This window comes from Ammospiza caudacuta, chromosome Z (assembly GCF_027887145.1).
Source record: "Ammospiza caudacuta isolate bAmmCau1 chromosome Z, bAmmCau1.pri, whole genome shotgun sequence".
NCBI lineage: Eukaryota > Metazoa > Chordata > Aves > Passeriformes > Passerellidae > Ammospiza > Ammospiza caudacuta.
Window position 1 is genome coordinate 54774429 of NC_080632.1, and position 23609 is coordinate 54798037.

The 23609-nt window shown below is 36.2% G+C and overlaps 1 protein-coding gene across 3 annotated transcripts in view; it reads left to right on the forward strand.

Moving 5' to 3' along the window:
* FGF10 (fibroblast growth factor 10) overlaps window positions 1–22716 on the forward strand; it is a 59913-nt gene extending 37197 nt beyond the window's left edge. For 2 of the 3 annotated variants that reach the window (XM_058823593.1, XM_058823594.1), the window contains exons 3-4: window positions 15801–15904; window positions 19612–22716. In XM_058823593.1, the coding sequence (XP_058679576.1) occupies window positions 15801–15904; window positions 19612–19809 (302 nt within the window). In that variant the 3' untranslated portion in view covers window positions 19810–22716. The remainder of the gene's footprint in view (window positions 1–15800; window positions 15905–19611) is intronic. The other variant, XM_058823595.1, reaches the window with a different exon arrangement.
* The last annotated feature ends 893 nt before the right edge of the window (window positions 22717–23609 follow it).

The following is a 23609-nucleotide window of genomic DNA, read 5'->3' on the forward strand; positions in this document are numbered from 1 at the left end:
ATTAATACGAAACAAATTGGCTAATCAATGTTGCCCTCTACACAACAATGCTAAGGATGTGCATAGGTCCTGTTTACAATTATAAGTTCAAGTGGTAGAGAGGCCTCTTACAGCAGAAAGAGATGTGTGCTATCCTCAATTCTGCTTTGTAACCACAAATTTGTTACAGTACTTCACACATACTTCTTTCCGTTTGTAGACCTCATTGAAAATACTCATCTGTAAATATTCCCAGCTTTCCTCCTTGCTCAGAATATGATATTACCACTGGGATTTCCTTATCTTGTTTAAATTGAAAATGGGCATGGACTAAGGCTGTCAGTTTTGGTTTATTCCATTATAGTTAAAGTAGCAGCCTTTAATCATTACCAGCAATATTAGTGCCACAACAGTGTTTACATCTCAAATATGCTTCTAATTTTCCCAGTCAAAGGCAAATTGTTGGTGATATCTTAATGTTTTTTTAGGTAGCTAATGCCAAAATGCAAGGTTATGATCTTGATCTGAATATTTCCCAGATGTGTGGTAAGGTGAAAGGTGGAGCAGCTAACAGAACTTGACTTCCTATCTGTGTTAGTCTAAGTTAAGTGAATTCTAAGTCAGGCATAATTAGAGAATGAGACCCCTAGAAACCTTCACCTTCACAACTGCTTGAGATGAAAGCTTAGCGCTTGGGTGAGTGTAACATAATCCACATGTTGGAAGAGAAATCAGAATCAGCTGTCACTGTCTTTTGCATATGTTTTACAGTGCCCCATTAACCACCTTCTTGTCAAAAGTCAGTGATCTTCTCTGAGCTTAATGCTTCTAATTCATTTACAGTGGAATCAGGACCAGATTCTAAATCTGATGCTGGTTTGAACACAGTGCCATCCACTGAGGTTTCAGTTTGCATATGACAGATCCAGTTTGGAAAGGTGTAGTTGATAGAGATGGATTCCAGTGATCCTCAGTTACAGGAGTCACTTAACTCCCTTTCAAGACAGACACATCAGATATAACATAGATAATAAAAACCAAGAAATAGAACAACATATGAAAATTTTGGATTTGGCCCCTGAGGTTTTGACCAGAAAACCTTCAAAGGCTTTTGCAACCTGGAGCATTCTCTGAATTGAAAAAGCATCGAGAAATCTCTGCTATGTCCAAGAATGCTGAAATTGTTAAGCTGGGACTCAGACACTGATATTCAAATAATTTGAGATAATTAGGAAAATTTGTTTTTTTAATTATTGTAGTGTTACCAGATAAAACACTGACATAGATGTCAGATAGCAGTCTTCTTTCAAGTTTTGCTATTATCCTGCAAGGTCACTGCAGCAAACCAATCAGTCCTCAGAATCAACTGTTTGCTAGCTTCCCAAACTGATCTTACTGGCTCTGATGGCTAATGGTCCTGCAATGAGGGTCACACGCTTTCCAGGTGTAGTAATCTGTATGCTAATATGCAAAATTAAGTGGAGTGGCATGCAGGGGCATGTCTGTTAACACTTACAGAGGTAATGGCTTGTTTTTAATGTACATGATAAAAATCTTTTTATGAGAGTAGAGTGGGAAGACATTTTAGAGTGGTCCCATAACAAATCCATCAGTGATTTGCCTTAGCCCCTTGTTACCGAGACATATGCCAGGTTTCTTGAAGAAGTGAAGTTTAAGTATTAGTAGGCTTCTCCTAATAACTTTCACTTATGTTCATTCACTTTTGTTAATGAATAAGAGTTCTCATGTAAATGAGGATGTAGCTCCAATTAGAAACTAGGCAAAAAAAAATGAGAAGTTACAAATTTTTAGTTCTGCACTATGAAAAATGGTAGATTTTAATCTACCACAGGCCACAGATTTGCAAGAATGTATTTTGTATAGTTTTCCAAGCTTTGTATGTTTCATTGGAAGTAGCACAGAAATCAGGAATTGCTGAAGTATCAACTGCAAATTATATTGCAGTATAACTTGTGATATTACTGATTGCTGCTTATACGTATGTTACACCTTTAAGAAGAGAGAAGGCTTCTCTGAAGTCTCTCTAAAACAGAGCATACTTCTCATTAAAATCAATTTCTGAGCATTGGACTTAAAATGGTTTTGAGCAAACAATGGTGAAATAGCTGAGAATAGTGACAGCCTGGTCACTTACCCATTTGTCTGACATGTCCTGTTGAAATGGAATTTGAGAAGGGTAAATCTGGCATAAACTTACACCACCCTTTGGAAATTCACCATCTTAATTGTGGGTAGCTTCCCTTTCTTTGGGATTTTCTTCTCCCTTTTATGTGCCCCATTAGCACTGGAATCATTGCTTTTGACATATATATCAGAGATTGATATATAAAGTCATCAGATCAATTAGGAGGGATTTCTGAGGTCAGTGGGCACTAGATCTTGTCAGCTGATATTTTAGCAATGGCACTGGAAGCTTTGAGATACTTAAGGCAACGTGCTAGATCCCTTTGAGCCAGAACTGTTCCATTTTGACACCAGAGAGCTGGAAAGGTGGTTTGCCAACAAGGATTTCATCATCTCTGTCCTGTTAAAGATTTTACAGAGTCTTTGCTGTTGCTAACTATGTAAGTGAAATATATGAGACCTGGAAACCAAAAATCACCACAAATACTTTCAAATTATGTTACTCTATTGTTATAAGAAAATATTTTGAATATAATTTTTGCCCTGATACAAAAATTTCTTCTATCTTTCCTTCCAGATTTTTATCTTTTGCTGTCCCTGAAGGCTTTTGTGTTTTCATAGGCAGCTGAGAATGGAATAGAGGGACTGAGTGGAGTCAAGCAGTTCAACTGCTCTGTAGTTGCATGGAAGGGAATTGTGATTGAGCAGATGCATGACAAAAGATTCAGCAGTATTGTAATTTTTGTTAATTGTGCTAGTTTAAAACTGGCAAGGAGCTCCCAAGAGTGGTATTGGCACAAAATTTTTAAAACAGCAAAATATGTAAAGTAAATAAAGAGACTGAGAGATTAAAGGTAGCCACTGTGATCCTTAGTCACGTTTCAACTTAGTCTTTTTCTATCAAGTTCTTTTGTTAGTGTCTACAAGGAAAGGGGAGGAGATTACAGTGTGGGCTTGAGAATAAAAAGAGGTATTGGAAAGTAAAGAATAGGAAAAAATAAGTAATTCTATAGAGGTGGGCAGAAAAAAATGGCCCTTAAGAATCAAATTTGCATAGGTGGTATCTTCATGCTTTGCCTTGTAGGATACTTGCTGTCTGTGAGCCTGATTTGTGAAAGGAGACCATAAATTAATAATTCTTGTAGGAACTATAATGGGGAGTCCAAGTTTCATGTACTGAATCACAGGTTCTCTAGGATTTACTAGTATTCAAACACAATTTTTATTTTGTTTTTAAGTAGAATTCCCTTCACATTTCAGTCTAACAGGATTAGTACAGTTGTCAATTACTACTTATTTACAGAAATCAATGCCTCTTGTATAAACAGCACTGACTGCAGTGTTTGAGTCTGCAATTTGTTTTATTTGTCTAATAGAGCAAAAAAGGAAATATGGTTAATGTTGGATTTGATCAGATCATAAGCACAAAATAAGCAAATTAAGAACATGGGGATGAGGGACATAAATCTCACAATTTAGAGGCAAGTATCCAAAGTATATGTAATCTATAAAGACAATGCAATTTGAAAAAACTATGGTCTTGAATTTTTTGTCACCATAATGTGAATGATCACACTCCTGCTATTGCCTAGGACTACCACTATATCCGAACCATCTTCTGCTGCTGCCTAGACGTTTTAGAGTTTCTTCACACTCCTGGAATTCCAGTGAACTAGCCAGAAATATCATACAGTAGTTACAACTGGTTCCTTTGTAGTGAAATATTGTCAGCACACCATGCACACTGTGAGTACATCGAAGTGCAAATACTGTAAAAAATACTGCTCTTTGGTGTAGTAAGTCCAGCCCAGCATATTCAGAAATAATTGATTGGCTTCCTGTGTGTGAAAACAGAGTTTTATGGGCTTGGAAGCATTCTTGAGAGATCATGTGGTACATCCCCTTGTCCCACAACATATCTATCATTAACTCAGCTGGACACTTTTATCACCTGCTCTTAAAGTCTGCACACACTCCAAAGTATCTTTAATGAATAAAGAGAGTTTTTATCACCCTTATTAAAATCTTATTATTCTTAACATCCTCTCTTACTCTTCTGTGTAGCTGAACCCATTATTTCTGTTGTCTGTTTCATGCAATATTCCTCTTCTTCCCAGAAATTTTGAAGTACTTGAAAGTTACTGTTACACTTTTTCTTCCCAACTCTCCTCTTCCTAAGGTAAACTTTAACTTACAATTAATTACAAATCTTGGTTTTCTATGCCTAACACTATGCTGGTTGCCCTCCTTAGGCTACCTTGAAACAAGCAAAGAACTCAGATGAATCCTTCCAAATGCTGGATTATGTAGAAAGATTTTCTTTTGTTTTTTAAACATGTTTAGATGTGTCAGGAGGCTATTCACTTTTCACATTCCTCCCTCAAGGCCACATTGTACACCAGTGACCACACAGAAAATTTTCTGTAAAATAGTTATCTTGTTCTTCTTCATGCATTTGTGTTTCCTCAACACTTCATTCTATTTTTGCAGTTAATCCTGGCAACAATTGCCTAAATACAGTTTTCTAGCCTGTTTTTCATCCTACTTAAAATAAATTTATATTAAACTAGGGTATTTATGATAATGTAATGTGGTTGTGTCAAAAGCTTAACTACATAGCCCTTTTCATGACGTGACCTGTTACGCTGTTATAAAATCAGATTAGATTTAATGAAATTTGCTCTTGACTGGTCTTTGCTGGCTGCTTCTCTGCTTTCTTTCATTTCTCTATATGGGGGAATGTATATGTAAGAATTAAAGGGTGACTCCACTGCTTCAGACTAAAGGTCAGTCTGGTTTCCTGCCTCTGACAGTAGCAGCAGAAGCCCCAAGAGGAGAGGAACAAGCAGACAGCGCTAACTGCCTGCTATACTTCCCTACTGTGCATCAGTATGCAACTGAGAGACTAATGATTGTATTGATTTACTTGTCTTAGAACGTCATTTTGGGATTAATTGCTCTGATTTCTTCTCAGTTCAGGTAAACTGACATCCTAACAATGATTGCTGTAATCTGACAAGTGTGAAAAAAAAAATCACTTCTTTAGTTTTAAGCATTAAATTGTTGTTTTCTGGCCAGTAATTTCATTTTGAGATTCAGCGCATAGTCCATACTCCTTTTTCATTTTCTCAGTTCCTTTCAGTTTTACAGATTTTTGCTACTGAAATAATTTTTGTTCCACCCTGCAAAGCCAAGTGGTTTAGGTATTCCTCAAATACTAGTTAACCATTATTTCTGATAGTGCATGTTGCTCTTTCCTGTAGCTTTTCCAGTTCTGTTCTGTCTTTTATGAAACAAAAGACAACTGTAGCATTTGGGTTTAAAATGAAGTCATGGATGGATTTAAACTTTGTGGCTGTATTTTTCATTTCCTAAACATCCTACTCTTCTAAGTAAATTTCAAATTTTTTTAGTACCTATTACAAGACTAAGAGCTAGCAGCTGGGCCATAAACCATTCTGTAACACATTCAATGTTTATAAACCTGATGTTATTTTTCCTGTGTGCATCACTTTTTACAACATTCACCTACACTGGTTTTTTTTTTTTCTGGAATTTTATTTCAGAAATTTATTTTCTGCATTTTATTCTGGAATAATTGCCTTATCAGGTTGGGTTCTGAGAATCTTTTGCAATTATTATTCCCAATTCCTTCAGATTTAGTACCCTGAACAATTTATTATAATCAGTGGGGTTTTTCATGGCATTACTGTAAATCATTAATGAATACACTGAGGACAGAAAATACCAGGACTTTGTTGATTACTTTCCCAAGAAAAATTACTTTTCCTCGCTATTTTTAATCCATAACTTGTTTTTTTATTGTCTTCTATGCACCAGCTACACAACATGTAGAAAGAACCTGGAATACAATTATTGAGTTGGTCAAGCACAAGCAGTTGTAGACAGTTTTACGTTTAATGTCTGTGCACAGGCTGTACAAGGAGCGTGCTCACCATTGATCCGACATTCTCAGGTGTTTCTGCACCCACATGCAAAATCCCATTATATGGCAGCTCCGCTCTTCAGCTGCTCATCTCCAAAGCTGTCTGCAGGTCTACACTGTCAAATAACTTATTTCCCAAGGTGGCTGTTGGATCCAGCGCTACTGTTTTACACTGCACATGTTAGTTCACACCTAGCTTTATTTGGCATGAGCTATTTTCCACTGGGATCAATTTCCATAAGATTTTCAATATAATTCACTGCAGGGACCACATAAACAAGACCAAGCCAGTCCTACTTCCTTTGGTTTTTAACAGTTTGATGCCAGACCGTGCAGAGCAGTGCCTACATGACCTTGCCATCAGACTATACAGAGACCAAATTGGTGGGCTGCCACACAGCCTTCCCAATATGTCAGACACTCAGAACAGAAAATCCACAGGTGTCTCTGACATACAGGTGAAGCCTCTAGAGGTAATATTCTGAGGAAAATTGATCCAAGCCCTCTCAGGGACACACCAGACCAGCTCCATAAGGTGTGAATATGATTGTCAGACAGGTTTCTTCAAATGGCCTAGGGACGGGTTCTCCTTGCAGTGTTAGGCAGTGGTGTAAACAAAAGTATCTCTGAACCTGACACAGAAATAGGCAGAGAGGATGGGACATTCTTTGCCTGCTCTTTACACATTTCTTGACACAGCTTCTGCTGGTATGACAGCACAAATCACACTCACTGTCAGCTGAGTGGTTCATTGGGGTTCCTTGGTTGAGTGTACTTTATGCTGCTAAATTACAGAATGTTGAGCAGAAAAACTGGGAATAATGTATCAAACCTTGTGGATTTGATACATTATCTTTTAAGTGTCCTAAACATAGTTTAGCGAGCATTTGTGCACACACACAGTTTGAGAAGAAATAGCCCCAAAAAATTTCAGCAATCCAGGCTAGGGAACCATAGTTTTTATAAAAGGACAAGATGTGAGTTGCAAGCACGTGCAGGTAGATCACATAATCCTGTGTGCAAAACATGCTTGTTAGCTGTTATCTGAAGATGTCAGCAGGGAAGATGGAAACAATATAGAAGGAGACTTGAAGATAATAAAAGCAGAAGGGTGTGAAGTGATTGTGCTCTTCAGATCAGCCTTTTAAGTTTCTGTGCAAGATTGACGATTTTGTAATCCTGCTTTTTATGAGGTGTTGAATGAATGCTTAAGAAGACAGCACTTATCAGTGCTCATCAAAGTTTAAAAAGAACTGTTTGTACTAGCAGTCTGAAGATACCGGGTTCTAACCAGGTTAGAGACAGTCAAGTATTAAAGATGAAAACACTGTGAAAGACATATATCAGGTTGCACTGCAGCAGGCCATAGTTTACATGTGTGTGCTAGAGTACAGACCTTGTTACATGCTTTTACTGCATACCTTTGATGAAGAAGGAAATGTACATAATAGGTAAGACAAAGAAAAAAAAATCTAGCATTAAATATTGAGAAGTGGGTCACCTAGCATTGTAACAAGAATAATACAGTTATTGAATGGTGTCTTTTTGAGTGGTTGCCATTTAGGATGCATTAAGCACACAAAATTATTCATGTCAGAGAAAGAAAGCAATTAATGGATAAAAGAGTAAACTGATGATCAGAGGTCATCATGTTTTTTTCAGCTGCTAAACTGCTGGCCTTAATATCTTCTCATATAGTAACAATATGCAATTAATTTATCTTTCTTTACTCCGAGACTGTTGAACAAGTTTTATAACAATTGCGTCTTTCAATAAATACTTTGTTTGAAAAAGTTTAGAGAGTGGTTTGCTTGCAAAGTACCAACTAGGTTATAAGTTACTCAAAATCACCCATCAAATCATATACAACATTGTCCCAAACTATATAAATATAAGTATGAAGGTCAGAGGCCTGCCTTTTATTTGATCATATCCAGACTGGCTAAGAAAAAAAATTCTGGAGAAAAAAAAAAAAGCCAGGAGGGACAAAAAACAGATGTGAATTTTAAGGAATTTTTAGATACAGTGAAATACTGTTTGCATTGATTTTCTAAATACTGATTACCCATACCATAGAGCTGCCCTAGTGTACACTTCCCAGATATTCATTCTGTTCCCAGAGTCCTTATAAAGTTTTCTTGCAAAAGTGATTATTATGATCAAGTAACATTAGGAATATTTGTGGCATTGCAGAAGAAAACTACTGAAAGTGTTGATGAGTAACTACCACCAAATATAATTATGTGAAAAATAATGATCATTACAACTGTCCAGGGGTAATCTTTCATTATAGACATGTGGGTCCCGTATTTTAAAATACCATGGATTCCTTTTTCCCGTGTGAGGCAAAGACAGACATAAAACATTAAAACCAACAACTAATTGATGTTGTGGATTAGTGTGTTTGGCAACTTTCTGATTTGCAGGGAAAACACTAAAACATCATGTTTTTCCCAGAGAAACATAGCAGTAGCAGAATACTGCTAGAAACTGCTCTTAGTCATGGTATTTTAAAGAGGAGCCTGTAGAATTCTGCGACTTTTTTTTCTATTTCCCCCCATTACTAAGTTATTATGCCCATAGAGATTCAGGAGAAGATCCTACCTGCCACAGGCAGTGCAGTGCACACTTCTAAGCTTTGTGATAGCTATGCAGGTAGTTATGCTTCTGTCTCCTACCTTCCACAATAAGGTAAGTTTTGAGATGGGGAAATAACAGACCATATTTTTCCAGTCTTGTTTACTTGCACAGAGGGAAGTCAAGATCCACCATAAAGAAAAGCGAGGTCCAAAATGAAACAAAACTGATGAAAGAGAACTATTGTCCCATTTAGCTGTTGTTCTAGCAGCCTTAGCTAGAGCAACAGCCACAGTATGTGTCAGACAGTCCTAGCAGCAGACAACAAACTTGTCATTTGGATAAAGATTGTTGGTAGACAAATTGCAGAGGACGTCTGCAGCACGCTGGGTTTCCTTTCCCATAACGCCTATACAATGCCTCATAAGAGTTTTTTCATCTGTTGGTACATACTCTGACTGCTTTAGCACCCTGGCTCACTTCCATCTGCTCATATATGTCAGTGCCTAAGTACTGTTTGGCTCCATTTAATTGTCATTTGCACCCCCTTTGCAAATACAGGTATTGTATCTGCTAGCTGATTTCAGCCCATTCTCTTGCCAATATATTCCACCCAGCTAGGAGATAGTCCCTTCCCCAAGAGGGAAAGGACAGATTGCAGGCGACATACAGATACTTCTGTCTGCTACCATGCCTTTGGACTGTTCCTTCTGCAGTGCAGCTGTCTGTTACCCCTCCATAGTCTGTTGGAATGGACATTAAATGGAATAGCCTTACCTCTATCCAGTTTCTTCCAGTTAAAGTTATTCACTTTGAATCTTATACAAGTGGTAAAATGCAGGAGGCGAGTAAAGTAATCATGAATGTCAAAGATAACTTGGGATTTCACCCAGGCAGATCCATACAGCCCTCAGAAAATGTACTGATCTGTACTACTCACTTATAAGCTTTCCATTCTCCTGCATGTTTCTGTGGAGACATGGAAATTTAAGATTTGGCAGAAATCCTGAGTGCCTGGTCCTGTCTACAAAATGGAAAAATACATGGACTGCCAAGTTTCGATTAGGATTTGGATTAGGAACCAAGTTTCCTTATAAACACATGAAGTAGTCATTCTGCTCAAGTCAGTACCCATCAGGCCTTAGTTAGAACATTGGTCCAGTCTTGGGCACCTCAGTTCAAAAAAATTAGTCATCTGGAAAGAGACCAAAAAGAGAGCACTAGAAGGTCCAGAAAATATATACTACTAAAACTGACTGCAAAAACTTGGATTGCTTAGTCCTTAGGGTTTAAGGCTGATTTGTTTTCTATTGGGAGTTTTTTTTCCAAGCCAAATCATTCCAATGATTTTGTTTATAGTGCTGCTCCACAAACAATTACATTTGAAGGGTTGGTGAACTTCAGCACAGAGGCACGAAAAAGAAGCCAGGGAGGGCTGAAACTCCTTAAGGCATCTTTGTCAAGAGATCTGATCAGATAACTGCAACCCTGCATCTAATCATATGTACTATGCTGTTGTGGTGTTTTGTTTTCCATTTTCTCTCTTGGCATATGAATCACTGCTCTTCCTTGGTTAGTATGAGTTGTCACTTATAGCTTCTCTGTCCCAAAACCAGATCAGATAATGTATTCCTACACTGTCTGTGTCTAATCTAAAAGTTACCAGATCTTGCAGAGTTGGGGTCAAGCAGGCTGAGAGGCTCAGAAATCAACATTTTCAGTCAACATTCATGCAGCTGTTTATATGTCTTCCCATCTTAGCTCAAAACACAGAGCCCAAGAAATCTGAGCTCTGGTTAACAGAACCAGAGCCAACCAGGTACTGTTGGCTCTATGTGCCAACAGTATTCAATCTCAAGAGCCTGAATTAAATCCATCTGAAGGAAGCAAACATATTTATATTCCCTAGCACTTTAGCTAAATCTGATTACACGCTTGTGTGTTTGTGATGAAAGTGACAGACATGGTGTCCTTGAGGAAACATCTGAACTCATCATAACTGACAAGACAGATGTGTCCTCAAAGTCATTTCCAGCATTTCCCTTGCTTCAGTTTAACCTGTCTAGCTTTGGAAACTTAATAGAGGGAGTGGTGGTGTTTAGAACTGTCCTTTGAAGTTGGCTGTCTTCACTGACCAGAGAGAAAAATGTAGGCTAACTGTGATTCTGAATTAATTGTTTCTGTTATATTGCAGATGTACACTAGCTAAACTGATTCCTACCAATTTTGTGGGTAAACCTAAACTCGTCCTTTGCTAACCAACAGCTCTCATTATCAATCACTAAGAGATTCTCTCATCCCAGGTGGCACCCTTCATCTGCTTGGTTACAGAGAAATATTGATTGACTCATCCGTGCTCTGCTCTGAAATTAAACCCATAAAAGCGGTAAAAGATGAAAAGGAAGTTGGTACAGACTGTGTGAATCTGATAATGGGCTCTAATAATTAGTCTTCAATGTGATTTTTGTGCACTGTGGACATGTCACATCTTATGCTGATACTATGGTGATGCAGGAAGGCTCAGAGGTTTTGTTACCATAATCTTCCATAAGTTTATATACATATCTCAGGCTTATCCAAAAGTATTAGATGTGGGCATTGGATAGAAAAGTTCATGGAACATTAGTATTTTGGTTATAGTTGATCTAAAGATGACATATTAGCAGATTGTTTTGTGGTCTGTCAGTACATTAACTTCTGATTTAGAGTAGGAATGATGGCAGTCTCAAAAAAAAGTATCAAATATTATTAAAATCCAGAATCAAATCTTAAAAACAGAACTGGTTTAACTTCAAATAAACTTAATTTTTAAGTCAAAGCTTAGGTTTGGTTATTATTCAGGTTGGTTATTATTTGAGGTTTCTGCCCATAACTTTGGCACTGTGGGTTGTGTGCCTTGTATCTCAAGCTCCTTTACAAATTCAAGCACAAAGTCTGTAAGGTTGCCTTTCAGTGGAACTACTTTTGTTAATTGAAAAAGTTTTCAAAGGCAAGGCTTGCTTGCCATCTTCAGTGTTCTATGTATTTTTTTATTTATTAACCCATCATATTTCTTTTTCTGTTATCACAAAATACAGGTAAATATAAGAATATCAGTATAATTTGTCATTTGGGGATATTTTCAGCTTGCAGGTGTACTTGGTGAAACAGAGTGGAAACAGAGGCAGTGTCCTCATATACCTTAGTACTTGACCCTTCCATGACTACATCCAACAAATCTATTTGCTTCAAACCCCTTTTTTTCAAACCACCTACTAAGAACAGCTTTTTGGACTACCATGTAGTTCAACATTGTGCCTGAACACCAACTTGTTTTGACTTAAGCCAGTGGCAGACAAAGGCACCTCTTCAGAGAAACTCCCAGTTGGGGCACAAAAGCCAAAGTTCTGAAAAGTCAGTTTAGTGTCACCTGCAGTCACACCGAGCCCTGTCTTCTCCAGCTACCTGCCAAGAGCTGCAGCCTCCTTCATGGGCCCAACAGCTTCTTGTCACCATTTGGGAAAGCAAAAGTTTTCACAAGCTCTCAGTCATCATCCCATCCTATCCAGCTGACCTCACTCTTCATCTACAATACTTTTGCAGACAGAAGAAAACTCAAAGTGGGGAGGAGAGATTGTTTGTGGATTGCTGCACATATGGGATAATCTTTGAAAGGTGTAGGAAGATGAATGGTGGTTCCGTTCTTCTGCATAGATAGGACTGCAACTAGTGATGGAGATGTTCTAAATGTGTTTATAAGAACTCCTTACACAAATGATACAACTACAGGAAAATTACCACTGTCTCACACTGCAAAGAAGTTGAATTTGGCCCCAGAATCAAGTGTTTCTCGTGGCAGACATGTCTACACCCACTGCGCTTCTGCCTTGACAACAGATCTGATATTCTGTCAAATACCCTTCCTAATAATTGATTGACATAATTTCATTCCATTTCTAGGATATTATGCATTTTTTGCTTCATATTTATCAGCATTTTTATAAAATATAGGACATTTTTAATTAACATATAACCAAGGAAGGGCAATTTTCACTTGTAGTTTTTACAGACCCTCTGTGCAAAGCAAGAAGACAAACAGGTTTCTGTTGCCTTGTAATATGTATAATGATCACTTTTATAAAGGATAAAAATACAGTTTATTTAAGGTAAATACATTTGGGTTCCATTGGGAATATGTTTAAAACCTTTGGGACCTGTAAAGAGAGTGCATGCACAGCTACAGGGCACATCTCATCTTGATATTTGAAATCTTTCTAATTATAATTGGAAATTATTTGGGTATTGAAAGCTATGCTTTTACAGTGAATGTGGTCAATGGGGATTAGTTGTAATTGTTGGGTTTTACAAAGTTATAGCTGTGAAATAACAGTGTGCTATCTGGTTTAAAGCAATAATAGAGGCCAGAACATTTTGATTTCTTTTTAGTTAATTCATTTTAATTTCCAAGTTCCTAAGAAGCATGAAATCAGAATAAGTAACTCCTAAGACTTTTACCCCAATAACATTAATTTTTTGTGCTGCTTATTATCAAGAATAATTGCAAGTCACATTACATCATGGAAATTATTTACCTTAGAGGTCTTCTTGGACCTAAGTCTTAAGGCATGGAAATACCTAAGCCCAAGCAATGGTATAATATCAGATACAAGAAGCATGCAGGGAAGCATATTGAAATGCCTTTTTTGTTTCAGTCTTAGAGAAGAGAAAAAAGAGTTCCAAGGAAAGGTAACATTGTTGGGAATAGAATAAGAAAATAAAAAAAAATACAAAAGAAAGGGATGGGGAAAGGGGGAAACACTGTAGTTTTAAGCTTCATACTGTATATCGCAATTTCCTTTTAAAATATATTCCTGCTGAATTTAATAGCACTTCAAGAATAATCAAATGCATATTTTCACCCTTACATCAAATGCATTTTACTTCTTTTTATTCTAATTAAATTATTTCAAAGTTCTAGAAAGTTCTTAGGCTTTCTTGCAGATTCATGTCAGATGAGTAGGTGATTTGTCTACAGCAGATTTGTCTATATCACTGAAACCAATAAAAGATTCCTACTCCCTTCAAAAGATTTCTATCAAATTAGAGATTCTTCTCTTGGGAAGATCTGTACATACAGTGAATAATTTGCAATCTAGACAAAATCTAGCTGGTAACAGTGCTTGTAACTAGCAGGTAACTCTTGGGGGACTACAGAGAGTAGCAAAGTATCAAAGTATCAAGTTAAGTCTGTATTGCCCAAGGGTTAACAGATCAAGATTAAATTGATCTGAAAGAAAAACATCCATTAAATATCTACTTCTCCCAAATGAAATACTGTAGAGGATAGAAAATGCAAAATTGTCAACAAAAAATATACCTTTTTAAGCTTTCAGGTACACAGAACACACTCAGTGAGAATAAATCCAGGACCACTAGTGATGATATTATCAACCTGACAATAATTTGGAACAATTATTCTATGTTTGGCTACAACTAAATAGCTTAACCAGCTAAAAGCAAGCTAGTTGTTTTGAATATAATAAATGTAGTAACATATCTCCTCATGGACCTCCTTACAGTTGCTCCACCAGGAACATAATGGAGTATGAAACTGCAAACAAACTGTACCAGAAAAAGTAGACTATATTTTCATTAATTGTACTTGTGTTATTTTTATTTAAGTATTTTACTGGAAAGCAGTGATGTCCATCATTCAAGTGCAAGACACTTAAAATGGGTTAATTCTGTACAAGTTTCTTATTTAGGCACTGCTCTCCTTCAGCTCTTGGTGAAATAGTTAATGAAATAGCCTAATATGTTATTGTTACAATGATAGTATAGCCAAATCCAAATCAGTTTAATCCCTTTCAACATGAAAATTTATAATGGCACATGTTATGCCAGTATTTTTCTTGCTTCTTTGTGTTTTGGTTTGGTTTGGTTTTTTGTCATGGTACTGGTGATAGATATGGACCCAGACACAGTTCAGAATACAATTCTTTAGATAGAATTAACTGAATTCTTCTCATCAGTTTTGGCATGGAAAATAAAAAAGAAAAAGGCATCACTCATGGTGTTGTAGCAGTGTTTGCATCAGATTCTTGCCCTCTATTAGTTTGCTATCCAGAAGGTAGTCCATTTTACTCTGATTTTGAGCACAATTACTTTAGCAGATGTCCTGTGGGAGAGCTGCTCAGTCCTCTGTAACAATGCTCTCTCAGAAGATCAAGAAAGCAACTTTGGCTTTTCTTTGCTGTGAAAATGAACAACATTTTAAGAATAATACGGATTAGAGCCCTGCAAACATGGACTCACTGACCTGCCTCTATCAATGGCATGGCCCTGGTAAATGTAAGCTACCACAACCTAATCAAGGAGGACAGTTTTGGCCCTCCTGTAATTTCCCTATTGGTACACCCTAGGTGTGCCACACTGAGTTAGCCAGGATATTGATCTAACTATTGCTACATAGATGTCAGGAGAGCAGGAGAAATTTTGGAGCCAGGCATGCAGTCTCCTACTCCCAAATCAGTATGTTCCTGGGCAGAAAACAGAGATGAAAAGATGTATCTCCCATTACAGGTCCCTTGAAGCATCCAATGTCCCAGAAAGAGACTGTTTTAAAGCCAGGGTGTGGGGGAAGAATAATATTTATTACAAACAGCAAAATGTTTCTGCTATCTGGAAGACAAAGATAGTGTGGCCATTAGTGTTGGTTTTACTATTTCCCACATTGTCAACACACTTGCCAAAAGTGAATTTATCAGCTCAGTGCAACCAAGAGATTTAGTTTATCTAAATGTTCTACAAGGAAAAAATTGTTTACCCAGGGTTTTAAAGATTGGGGAAAATCCAATATTCTATTGACATATGCTATATATTTAATTTGATGCTGTGATTCAATGTCTCTTCTGATAAATTATAGTAAAATCTTTGCTAGGAAGAATGAAGTTGTTTCAGTATCTATGGGTTGTAAAATGTGGGGTTAGGAAACATGTTAATTGAAAAAACATTTGTGTATATTCTTGCAGTGACTTAAAAAATACTTCTGCTGAGTTTTTTGGTCAGTTGGTCCTAAATATTACAAGTCTTGTATTTTTCAGGTTTATTGTCTTTTCTACAGAAAGAAAATCCTGTAACAAAGTGATTAAATAGCTCAATTTATATTTTTTAGGCATATTGGAGATAACATCTGTAGAAATTGGAGTTGTGGCAGTTAAGTCTATTAAGAGCAACTACTATTTAGCCATGAACAAAAAAGGAAAAGTCTACGGCTCTGTAAGTACCTTTTCACATTCCAGATGGATTTCAGGAGTCAGCCCAGTTCCCTGTCTTGCCTATTGAAACACTTCTTGTCTGTGTATTGCTACTAAATAGAGCTGAAATGAGCTGTTTATCAAAATTTCATCCTCTGATAAACCAGGATCACCCCTCTCCACAACCTTCCTGTTGTTTGCTAAGCTCATGTCATACCAACATAGCTGCTGGGATTTATCATGCTTACTGCCTCAGTCATATTGCTTATTAAGGAGTGTTCAGTAGACAGGGTCTCACAAAATGTAATATTTAAGACTTGTTTTCCCTGGTTTTTTCTACAGTGCAATCACACTTAGCAGAAATTTGAGGGTGGGGAGAGAGGAATAAAGGTGCCTGAAATCATTGAGCTGATGGAGTGAACACCCCAAATCATTAAATTAAAACTTTGAAGAAGATTCCTAGAGTAGCAGGCTTTAAATTGACTACATTGACTAATGAGTAAGATTATGGACAGTACAGCGAGACATGAACTGAAATATCAGCAGCTGAGATTTATCGGAGTAGAATTCAGGTAACACTTGAAAGTTGTCCATATACACTTAATTTGTATTTGTGTAATTTTGGGATTACAGATACTTTCAGGGGAAAAAATATCCAAACACCAAATCCCAAAAGTAATCAACCAAACAAAAACAAACCAACTCAAGGAAACTCAGAAACTATCCAATTTTTTTTATATAAAGTGGTATGATCTATAAATCTAACAATTAAACTCAAATATATCCTCACACATCCCCATGATTACAGAAACACCAGGTTGTTCTGGTATTACATCTGGTTTGGTTTGCAGTTTTGCAATGTTGTTCCAGTTCCTGGAAAGGTTATGAGCCATTCTGCAAGTTGCTTAATGTTCAGATCATCCATATGCTTTATAGAAAGGATGTCACATATAGGGACTGAGTTTATGGTTGAGCAATGTAGCTAGGCCACTTATTTCTGCTGAAAACAATGAAGTAATGGTAATCTCAAGTGTGACTCAAAGGATCTCTAGTCATTTGGTTCTCTTTCTTAAGAAGAGTGTGTTTAGTTCATACAAACTATATACAGTGTCCTCTCTCACCTACACTGTGGCTAGTCACTCCTGGTTCAATAACGTACTGCTGGTTTTCTAAACTCTGTGACAGTTTCAAAGAATCACAATAAGGAGAGACAAGAACAAGACATTTTTCTTATATTCCTGTAAATGTAGATTTAATTTCTAGATTTATACTTGTCAGAAATACAGGATGATCAGTGCTTATCGAGAGAGAAAACTGTGTACTGAGTTACTCAATACAGTCATTGATCATGGGTATGCTTCTGATGTAGGTGAGGGTTTTAGCATAAATCACCATGTTCAGTCCACACCAATCAGTGGTGCACCTCAGCCATTTGTGATGGTCCATCCCAAAGCCCAAGACAGACTCTCTAACCCCAGTCGGCCTTGCCTGGTTGGTGAGAGTCTGTTTAGAGCCTGTCCCAACACTATATATGTACAAAAGACATCGAAGCAGCTTTCATGTACCATAGATGGAAATTGCTGCCATAAGATTCAGTAATTCATAGTGTATTAGAAATAGTGTTGACAGGAAGATACGAATGTGGGAAGCCTTTTTTTTTAATTCCAGCTGAGATAATTTTTCAATATTCACATCATAAAATCACAATATAATGATTTATCAAAACCTATTCCATAATACTTTAGCAATTTCAAGAATGCTTCTGTTACTATTTTTCCAGTAATCCCAGGACTTGAAGTTAGCCTCATATTACTGCAGTGTGGCAGCTTGCAGATGGATACGAATACCAAAACCAGAACCAATAAAAATTCTAAAAACACCCTTGAGCACGTGCACAATAGACATTGGTGCAGACTTATGCTGAAATTTGTTTTAAATGAGTAAAGCAGTCCTGTGTAGCACTCAGATCCCTGCCAGTAAGACTTCAGAAGCACATCAAAACATCATATTTTCTGTTATCTAAGAATAGAAGTACAAGTTGAATTTGAGTACAATTCTGCATCTAAGAAAACAAGCAAAGCTCTTTCTATATTAATCAAATACTTTTCCATTTGACTGATTTTGGTTAAAATGAGGGGGGAAAGACTCACTCTTAGATTTCTTTAACAAATTTAGCTTCTTTAAGTTTCTTTAACAAATTGGCAGATAGGAGAAGTTACTGTGGTTTAGGACTGTGATTGATGAGCACCTCCCTTTTTAATACCTTGATGCCAGAGGTGACATATTGCAGAAAACAACTGGTAAATTATCTATATGGTTGCTTTGCGGTGAAGGCAGTGCCAATAGTGGTCTTGTAAAGAGTCTTGCCTTGATAGTGTCTTCCTCGCTGATCATTGTTCAAATAACTACTAATCCTGAAATTAAAGAACACTTTGGGAGCCAAATTTAATTTGAATGTATGCAATTCCATCAAGCAAGTCTTCAATAGTTGTAGAAGCAACCAATGGAAACAAAATGTTCACACAAAATTCTCACTGGATCAAAGCCCTTATCATTAACTAGCATAAAAATTCTAATTTAAATCAATAGGTATGGGAAATATATTTAACTTGATTTAATTGACCTGAAACTTGATTTATTATTCAGACTTATTTCTTGTCTTGTTCATGATCACATTAAAAATAGTACATGTAGTTAGTACATCATACTCTGAGATTCTGACCTGCTTCTCCCTGACCTGTGCAATGACATATTATTTTCTGAAATGCAGGAACAACAAAATGCTGATTTTTCATTCTAATTTAATTATTTTTCAAACACCCCAGTTTTAAAAGCCTTCTAAATGTAATATAAGTAGTTTGTTAAAATTGGATGGCTTTATATATACTTGTTTATGAAAAGAACTATTCTTAACTTCTATGTAGAACAGTGCATCTACGTAAAATTACATTTAACAGTATAAAAAATAAGTAGGCTCCCCTACGTTCTTCCACAGGCTTGTATTTTTGATTCATTTTAACAGCCTGACAACTGGTTCTCCTTTAAAAATAGAAAATCTTAATCCCTGGTCCCATACATAAAATTACTTCCAACCTGTTTAGTCAATAAGATAAGGGATCATACATGATTCCTTTTTAGGCTAAGCTTTTTGTCAGGTCAGCCAAGTTATAGGCCTCACACCAATTGTGATAGCTGCATAACAGTGATTTACTATCCAAAAAAAAGCCCTTTTTCATCACCAGAGTGGTTCAAAGATTCTTACTTTAAATAAGAAATAGTCCTATACCATCAATATTTGTTTAATGTATGGTATCAATAATTTCATTCAAGATATTTAAGAGTTATATTTGTTAGAAATGAAATGTGATTTATGATTCCAAGATTGCTTCTTTATGCTTTTGAGTTTATGAATGAGAACTTGATTTAATATTCTTGCCATATTCCAACACAGAGACGCTGATTTTCAGTTCTTAATTAATGAAATAATTTAACTGCTGTATTTATGCATTGAATTATTAATTATATCCTTTTTTAATTTCACTTTTTGCAGTCTAACTGATGATGCTTTATATGCCATGAAACTTTTATTTAAATACACTGTGGAATCCTAAAAGAGTGTCACATACAAAAGACTACAATCTTTTGAAACATTTTTAAAAAGTATTTTCTTTCAGTATGCTGAAATATTATGTTTGTTCTGAATCTGTGGGTTTTTTCTTCTTTTAACAGAAGGAGTTTAATAGCGATTGCAAATTGAAGGAAAGAATAGAAGAAAATGGATATAACACATACGCGTCCTTAAATTGGAAGCACAATGGAAGGCAAATGTTTGTGGCCCTGAATGGGAGGGGAACCACGAAGAGAGGACAGAAAACAAGAAGGAAAAACACTTCAGCTCACTTTCTTCCTATGGTAGTCATGTCGTAGATGAACAAACTTTTTTTGACACAGTTGAACCAAAGGCTGTTGTGTCAAGAATATTTGGTAATTCTCTTAAAAGGTAGATGCGGAGAAGTAGCACAGACATCTGCATGTTTGAAATGAGAGCAGGGGAAGCCTTTGAAGGTTTTGTACTTATTGCTGGCACATGATTTAGTTCATTGTCATATCTTATAATCAAAATGAAGCTGGATCAAAGGGGATGGAATTTATTGCCAGTGTGAACTTTTTTTTTTTTTAATCACTGCAACAGACCTTGATGGACATAGGACAATCTGTTGCGTGATCTTCATGGGGAATGCTATTTATGGAATACTAACTCTTATCAAAGTCCTTAATTGCTCATTCAAGCCTAATGATTCAATGAACAGTTAGACACACAAGCATTTACTGGAAGCACTTGGGTCATATGCACAAATAATGACATTTCTGGAGAAGCCTTGTGGACAAATGGATAGGATAAGCAAAGTAGTGTATAACTGTTCTAACAAAATGAATAGTATGGTTTGCTTGTATGTCCTAAATTCATTTCTCTTTATTTCTCTCTAAGTTATTTATTTAATAGGATGTTAAATATCTTTTTTATTTGAAATGTTTCCTCATTTGCTTCTTTCTTATTTTCCCTTTTTCTTAGTACTTCACAGAGAGGTTGATAGATTAAAATGTCAGAACCTCAGAATTACTCAGAGAATTAGACAAGGCTTTAAAGGGAAAATTTAGAGTGTATACTCCATTTTTTCATAAACTGTCTTGCACTTAAGCATAAGACCAAACAAGCAGTGCTTGGATTTATGGTATTGAGTGTCTTTATATTGCAGAAATTTTAGTACTTATCAGCACTCAAGAAAAACCTTCAAGAAATACTTTGTTCAAAGGGTCTTTCTGCTATTTTGAAGTTGAGAAAAGGAGCCACATCTGTACTTGGGTGTCAATGCATCTGTGTGTATATTCACCTGACTTTAATTTCAGTTTGGAGCTAGGATCTAACACACTGCTATCAGTGTGATATTCTGCAGCACACATTGGGCTGGAACCCTGATGTGGTCAGCCCTGTTAAAATCACCGAGACTGCGAGCATTGAAGTAAAACAGTAGTGTGTAATTCCTAAGTGTAACACTTGGCCACTGAAAGGCAAGCAAGAAGGCAACGGAGTCCTACATACCTTACTCAATTGATACTTATTCAACCCATTTGCCTTTGGTACCAGCTTGAAGAACCATAGGCATATAGTGGGAGTGATATCTAGCTAAGGGCTGCAAGACCAAAATCACCCTCGTGCGATCCAAATCATGCTCATGCGTTTTTCAGAGATTATTACTCATGTGTATATTATATATGAGAGCCAACTGAAAAGCTGTGCTGGTTTCCAGCTTTAGCATGCCTTTCACAACCATCACAGTAACTGAAGGCTCAAAATACATAATATCCAGCACAATTTTATGAAGTGTTACTCATCCCATGGCTTAACTTGAGCAACCGCAGTATAATAAAGTTAAGCATAATATGAAGTCTGTTCAATTAAAGGTACATAAAGTTTGTTTTATATTTTGCTTTACTCAGTAATTTTAGAGAGCTCTGGAAAGCTCACCAGTGTAACCATATTGAGATTCATTTTGTTAGAGCAGATAAATAGAAAACAGTACATCAAACAATTTGTACCACTGTCTTCACATTGTATTCCACTAAATAAATAAATAAGCCTTTGCAGTGTCTTTAGTAAGAAACAAAAGTAGTATAATATTATTTTGTTTTAAATACTTTACTGATAACTATAAGATTATATTGATGCTGCAGTTTATCTTCAATATTTCTCGTTGTGAAAAAGTTGGTTTTATTTTTATTGTTTGGAGACTGTATTTTGGTACAAAGGAGAGCCTTGCTTAATGTGTCTTTTTGAGAATGTTTAACCTCTATAAAGGCTGGTGTTGTTGGAATCTTCTATAACTTATTTAAGTCAATGTTTAACCAGCACTTCAATTTTAATCTGTTATTTAAATATTAGCTGTTTTTAAAAAAAAAACAAAAAAAAAAGCTTTCCCATAAAATGCAAAATGGTCAGATTATATTTCCTGTCCTTAAATAAAGTCAGCTGTTTTAAAACAAGGAATTCATTGAGAGACAACATATTTTTAGTTGATAGCTGATGTTGCATTTCATGGTAGTTTATCTCCAGTTTTCTTCTTCACAAATGACATTTTTCTAGAAAGAGAAATAAGAATTTTAGATTTTAAATGTAATTGAAACTCACAGCAAAATTTACCTACCATGATAAAAGCGAGTCTCTGTTTAAATTTGTAATCAGTAATTAAAACTGACAAGACATAATGGACCACCCATACTGAACCTTCAGTATGAGTTGGATGAATGCAGTATTGAATGACGACTTAAAGAACATTTAGGGTACAAATGAAATTCTCTTCTTACAGACTTACCTATATGACTTGGTCAGGGGAGGATTATGCATAAATATTATCATAGTACTCAAAAGACCATGCTGCTCAAATGACAAGATCAGGAAATATCACTTTTCCAAAGTGAGCCAGGAGCCATTTGTGACATGAAGAGTGGTTTCTGAAAATTAACCAAAATAAAAAACCCTTGAAGGAATCAATGATTCCTGTGTGTTTGGTATACTGTAACACCCACTATAGTGGGAGCAAACTGCAGATATTAGAGTATCCCAGGTCCTCAACCATAAGCTCTGTTTTCTGTCACCCTGAGCATAACAGTCTCCTGAGTAAAAGGAAAACAGGGGAAGGGGTTTAGAAAATAAAAGGGATACCAAAATCACTGAGCAACAATGTATAGTATGTTATATTTAAATAAAAATAATAAAATGTGGGGATTAGAGAATAAAAGTATTGTCTTTGTTTGTTTTATTAACCTAAAATTGTACTGCACAATAAAAATAAAGAAGAAAAAGATCTGTTGTATTACGGGCTCTGCTTTCATGCTGTGTACTCCCCAAACAAAAATAATTTTAACATTTCTAAGTATTTTTAATATTTTGTATGTGTGAGGCCTCTATCTCCACACTAATAACATCCAAATGTTCCAGGTTCTTCCTGTATTAGAGTCCACCTAGTTTTATACAGTGGAAAAAAACAATGAATTTAGAGGAAGCTTGATTGATGAAAGAAAGAAGGGGTTTAGGAAGAAGAACATGTACTAAATATAACTTAAGCTATAAGATTCCAGCTTTGGAAGAAGAGATATGGCTCAGTTTATCATGTTAAATGAGTACTGTATCCTTTGCCTGACAGAGACAGATAAGATTGAATCAATTTATTTATTTAACTGATTGCTTCTTAAATGTTATTAAGTGAACGATATAGTGTGAGAGAAGAGTCTTGCTGATAGCCATAATTATTACATTTCTATGGTAATTTGGAGATACAGTAGGAAGGTACAGTGTCAGAACTGTTAAAAGTGCTTTAATACAAAATCAGCATAAGTTCACACTGAAAGCCACCATCAAGTAGAAGATGAATGCCTGGGCCTCAAGATTGAGGAACTCATTTATACAGAAGTTCTGGTTGGCCCTTTACTCCCCTGACTGGTGTAGTGTCTCAACCATTCTTCACAACAAAGTCATAACAGTCAACAAAGTCAAACCTGAATGTGATTACATGTATAGGTGTAGAATGTGAAGCTAATTCCATTGACAGTCAGAAAGTGACAGCATCCAAGTTTAAGTCACCTGCAGCAATCTTTTTTTTTCTTCCCCTCCACTCTGTAACATTTAAGATTTTCCTTGGACTTTTGTCAGAGGCCTGTCACAGTTTTTC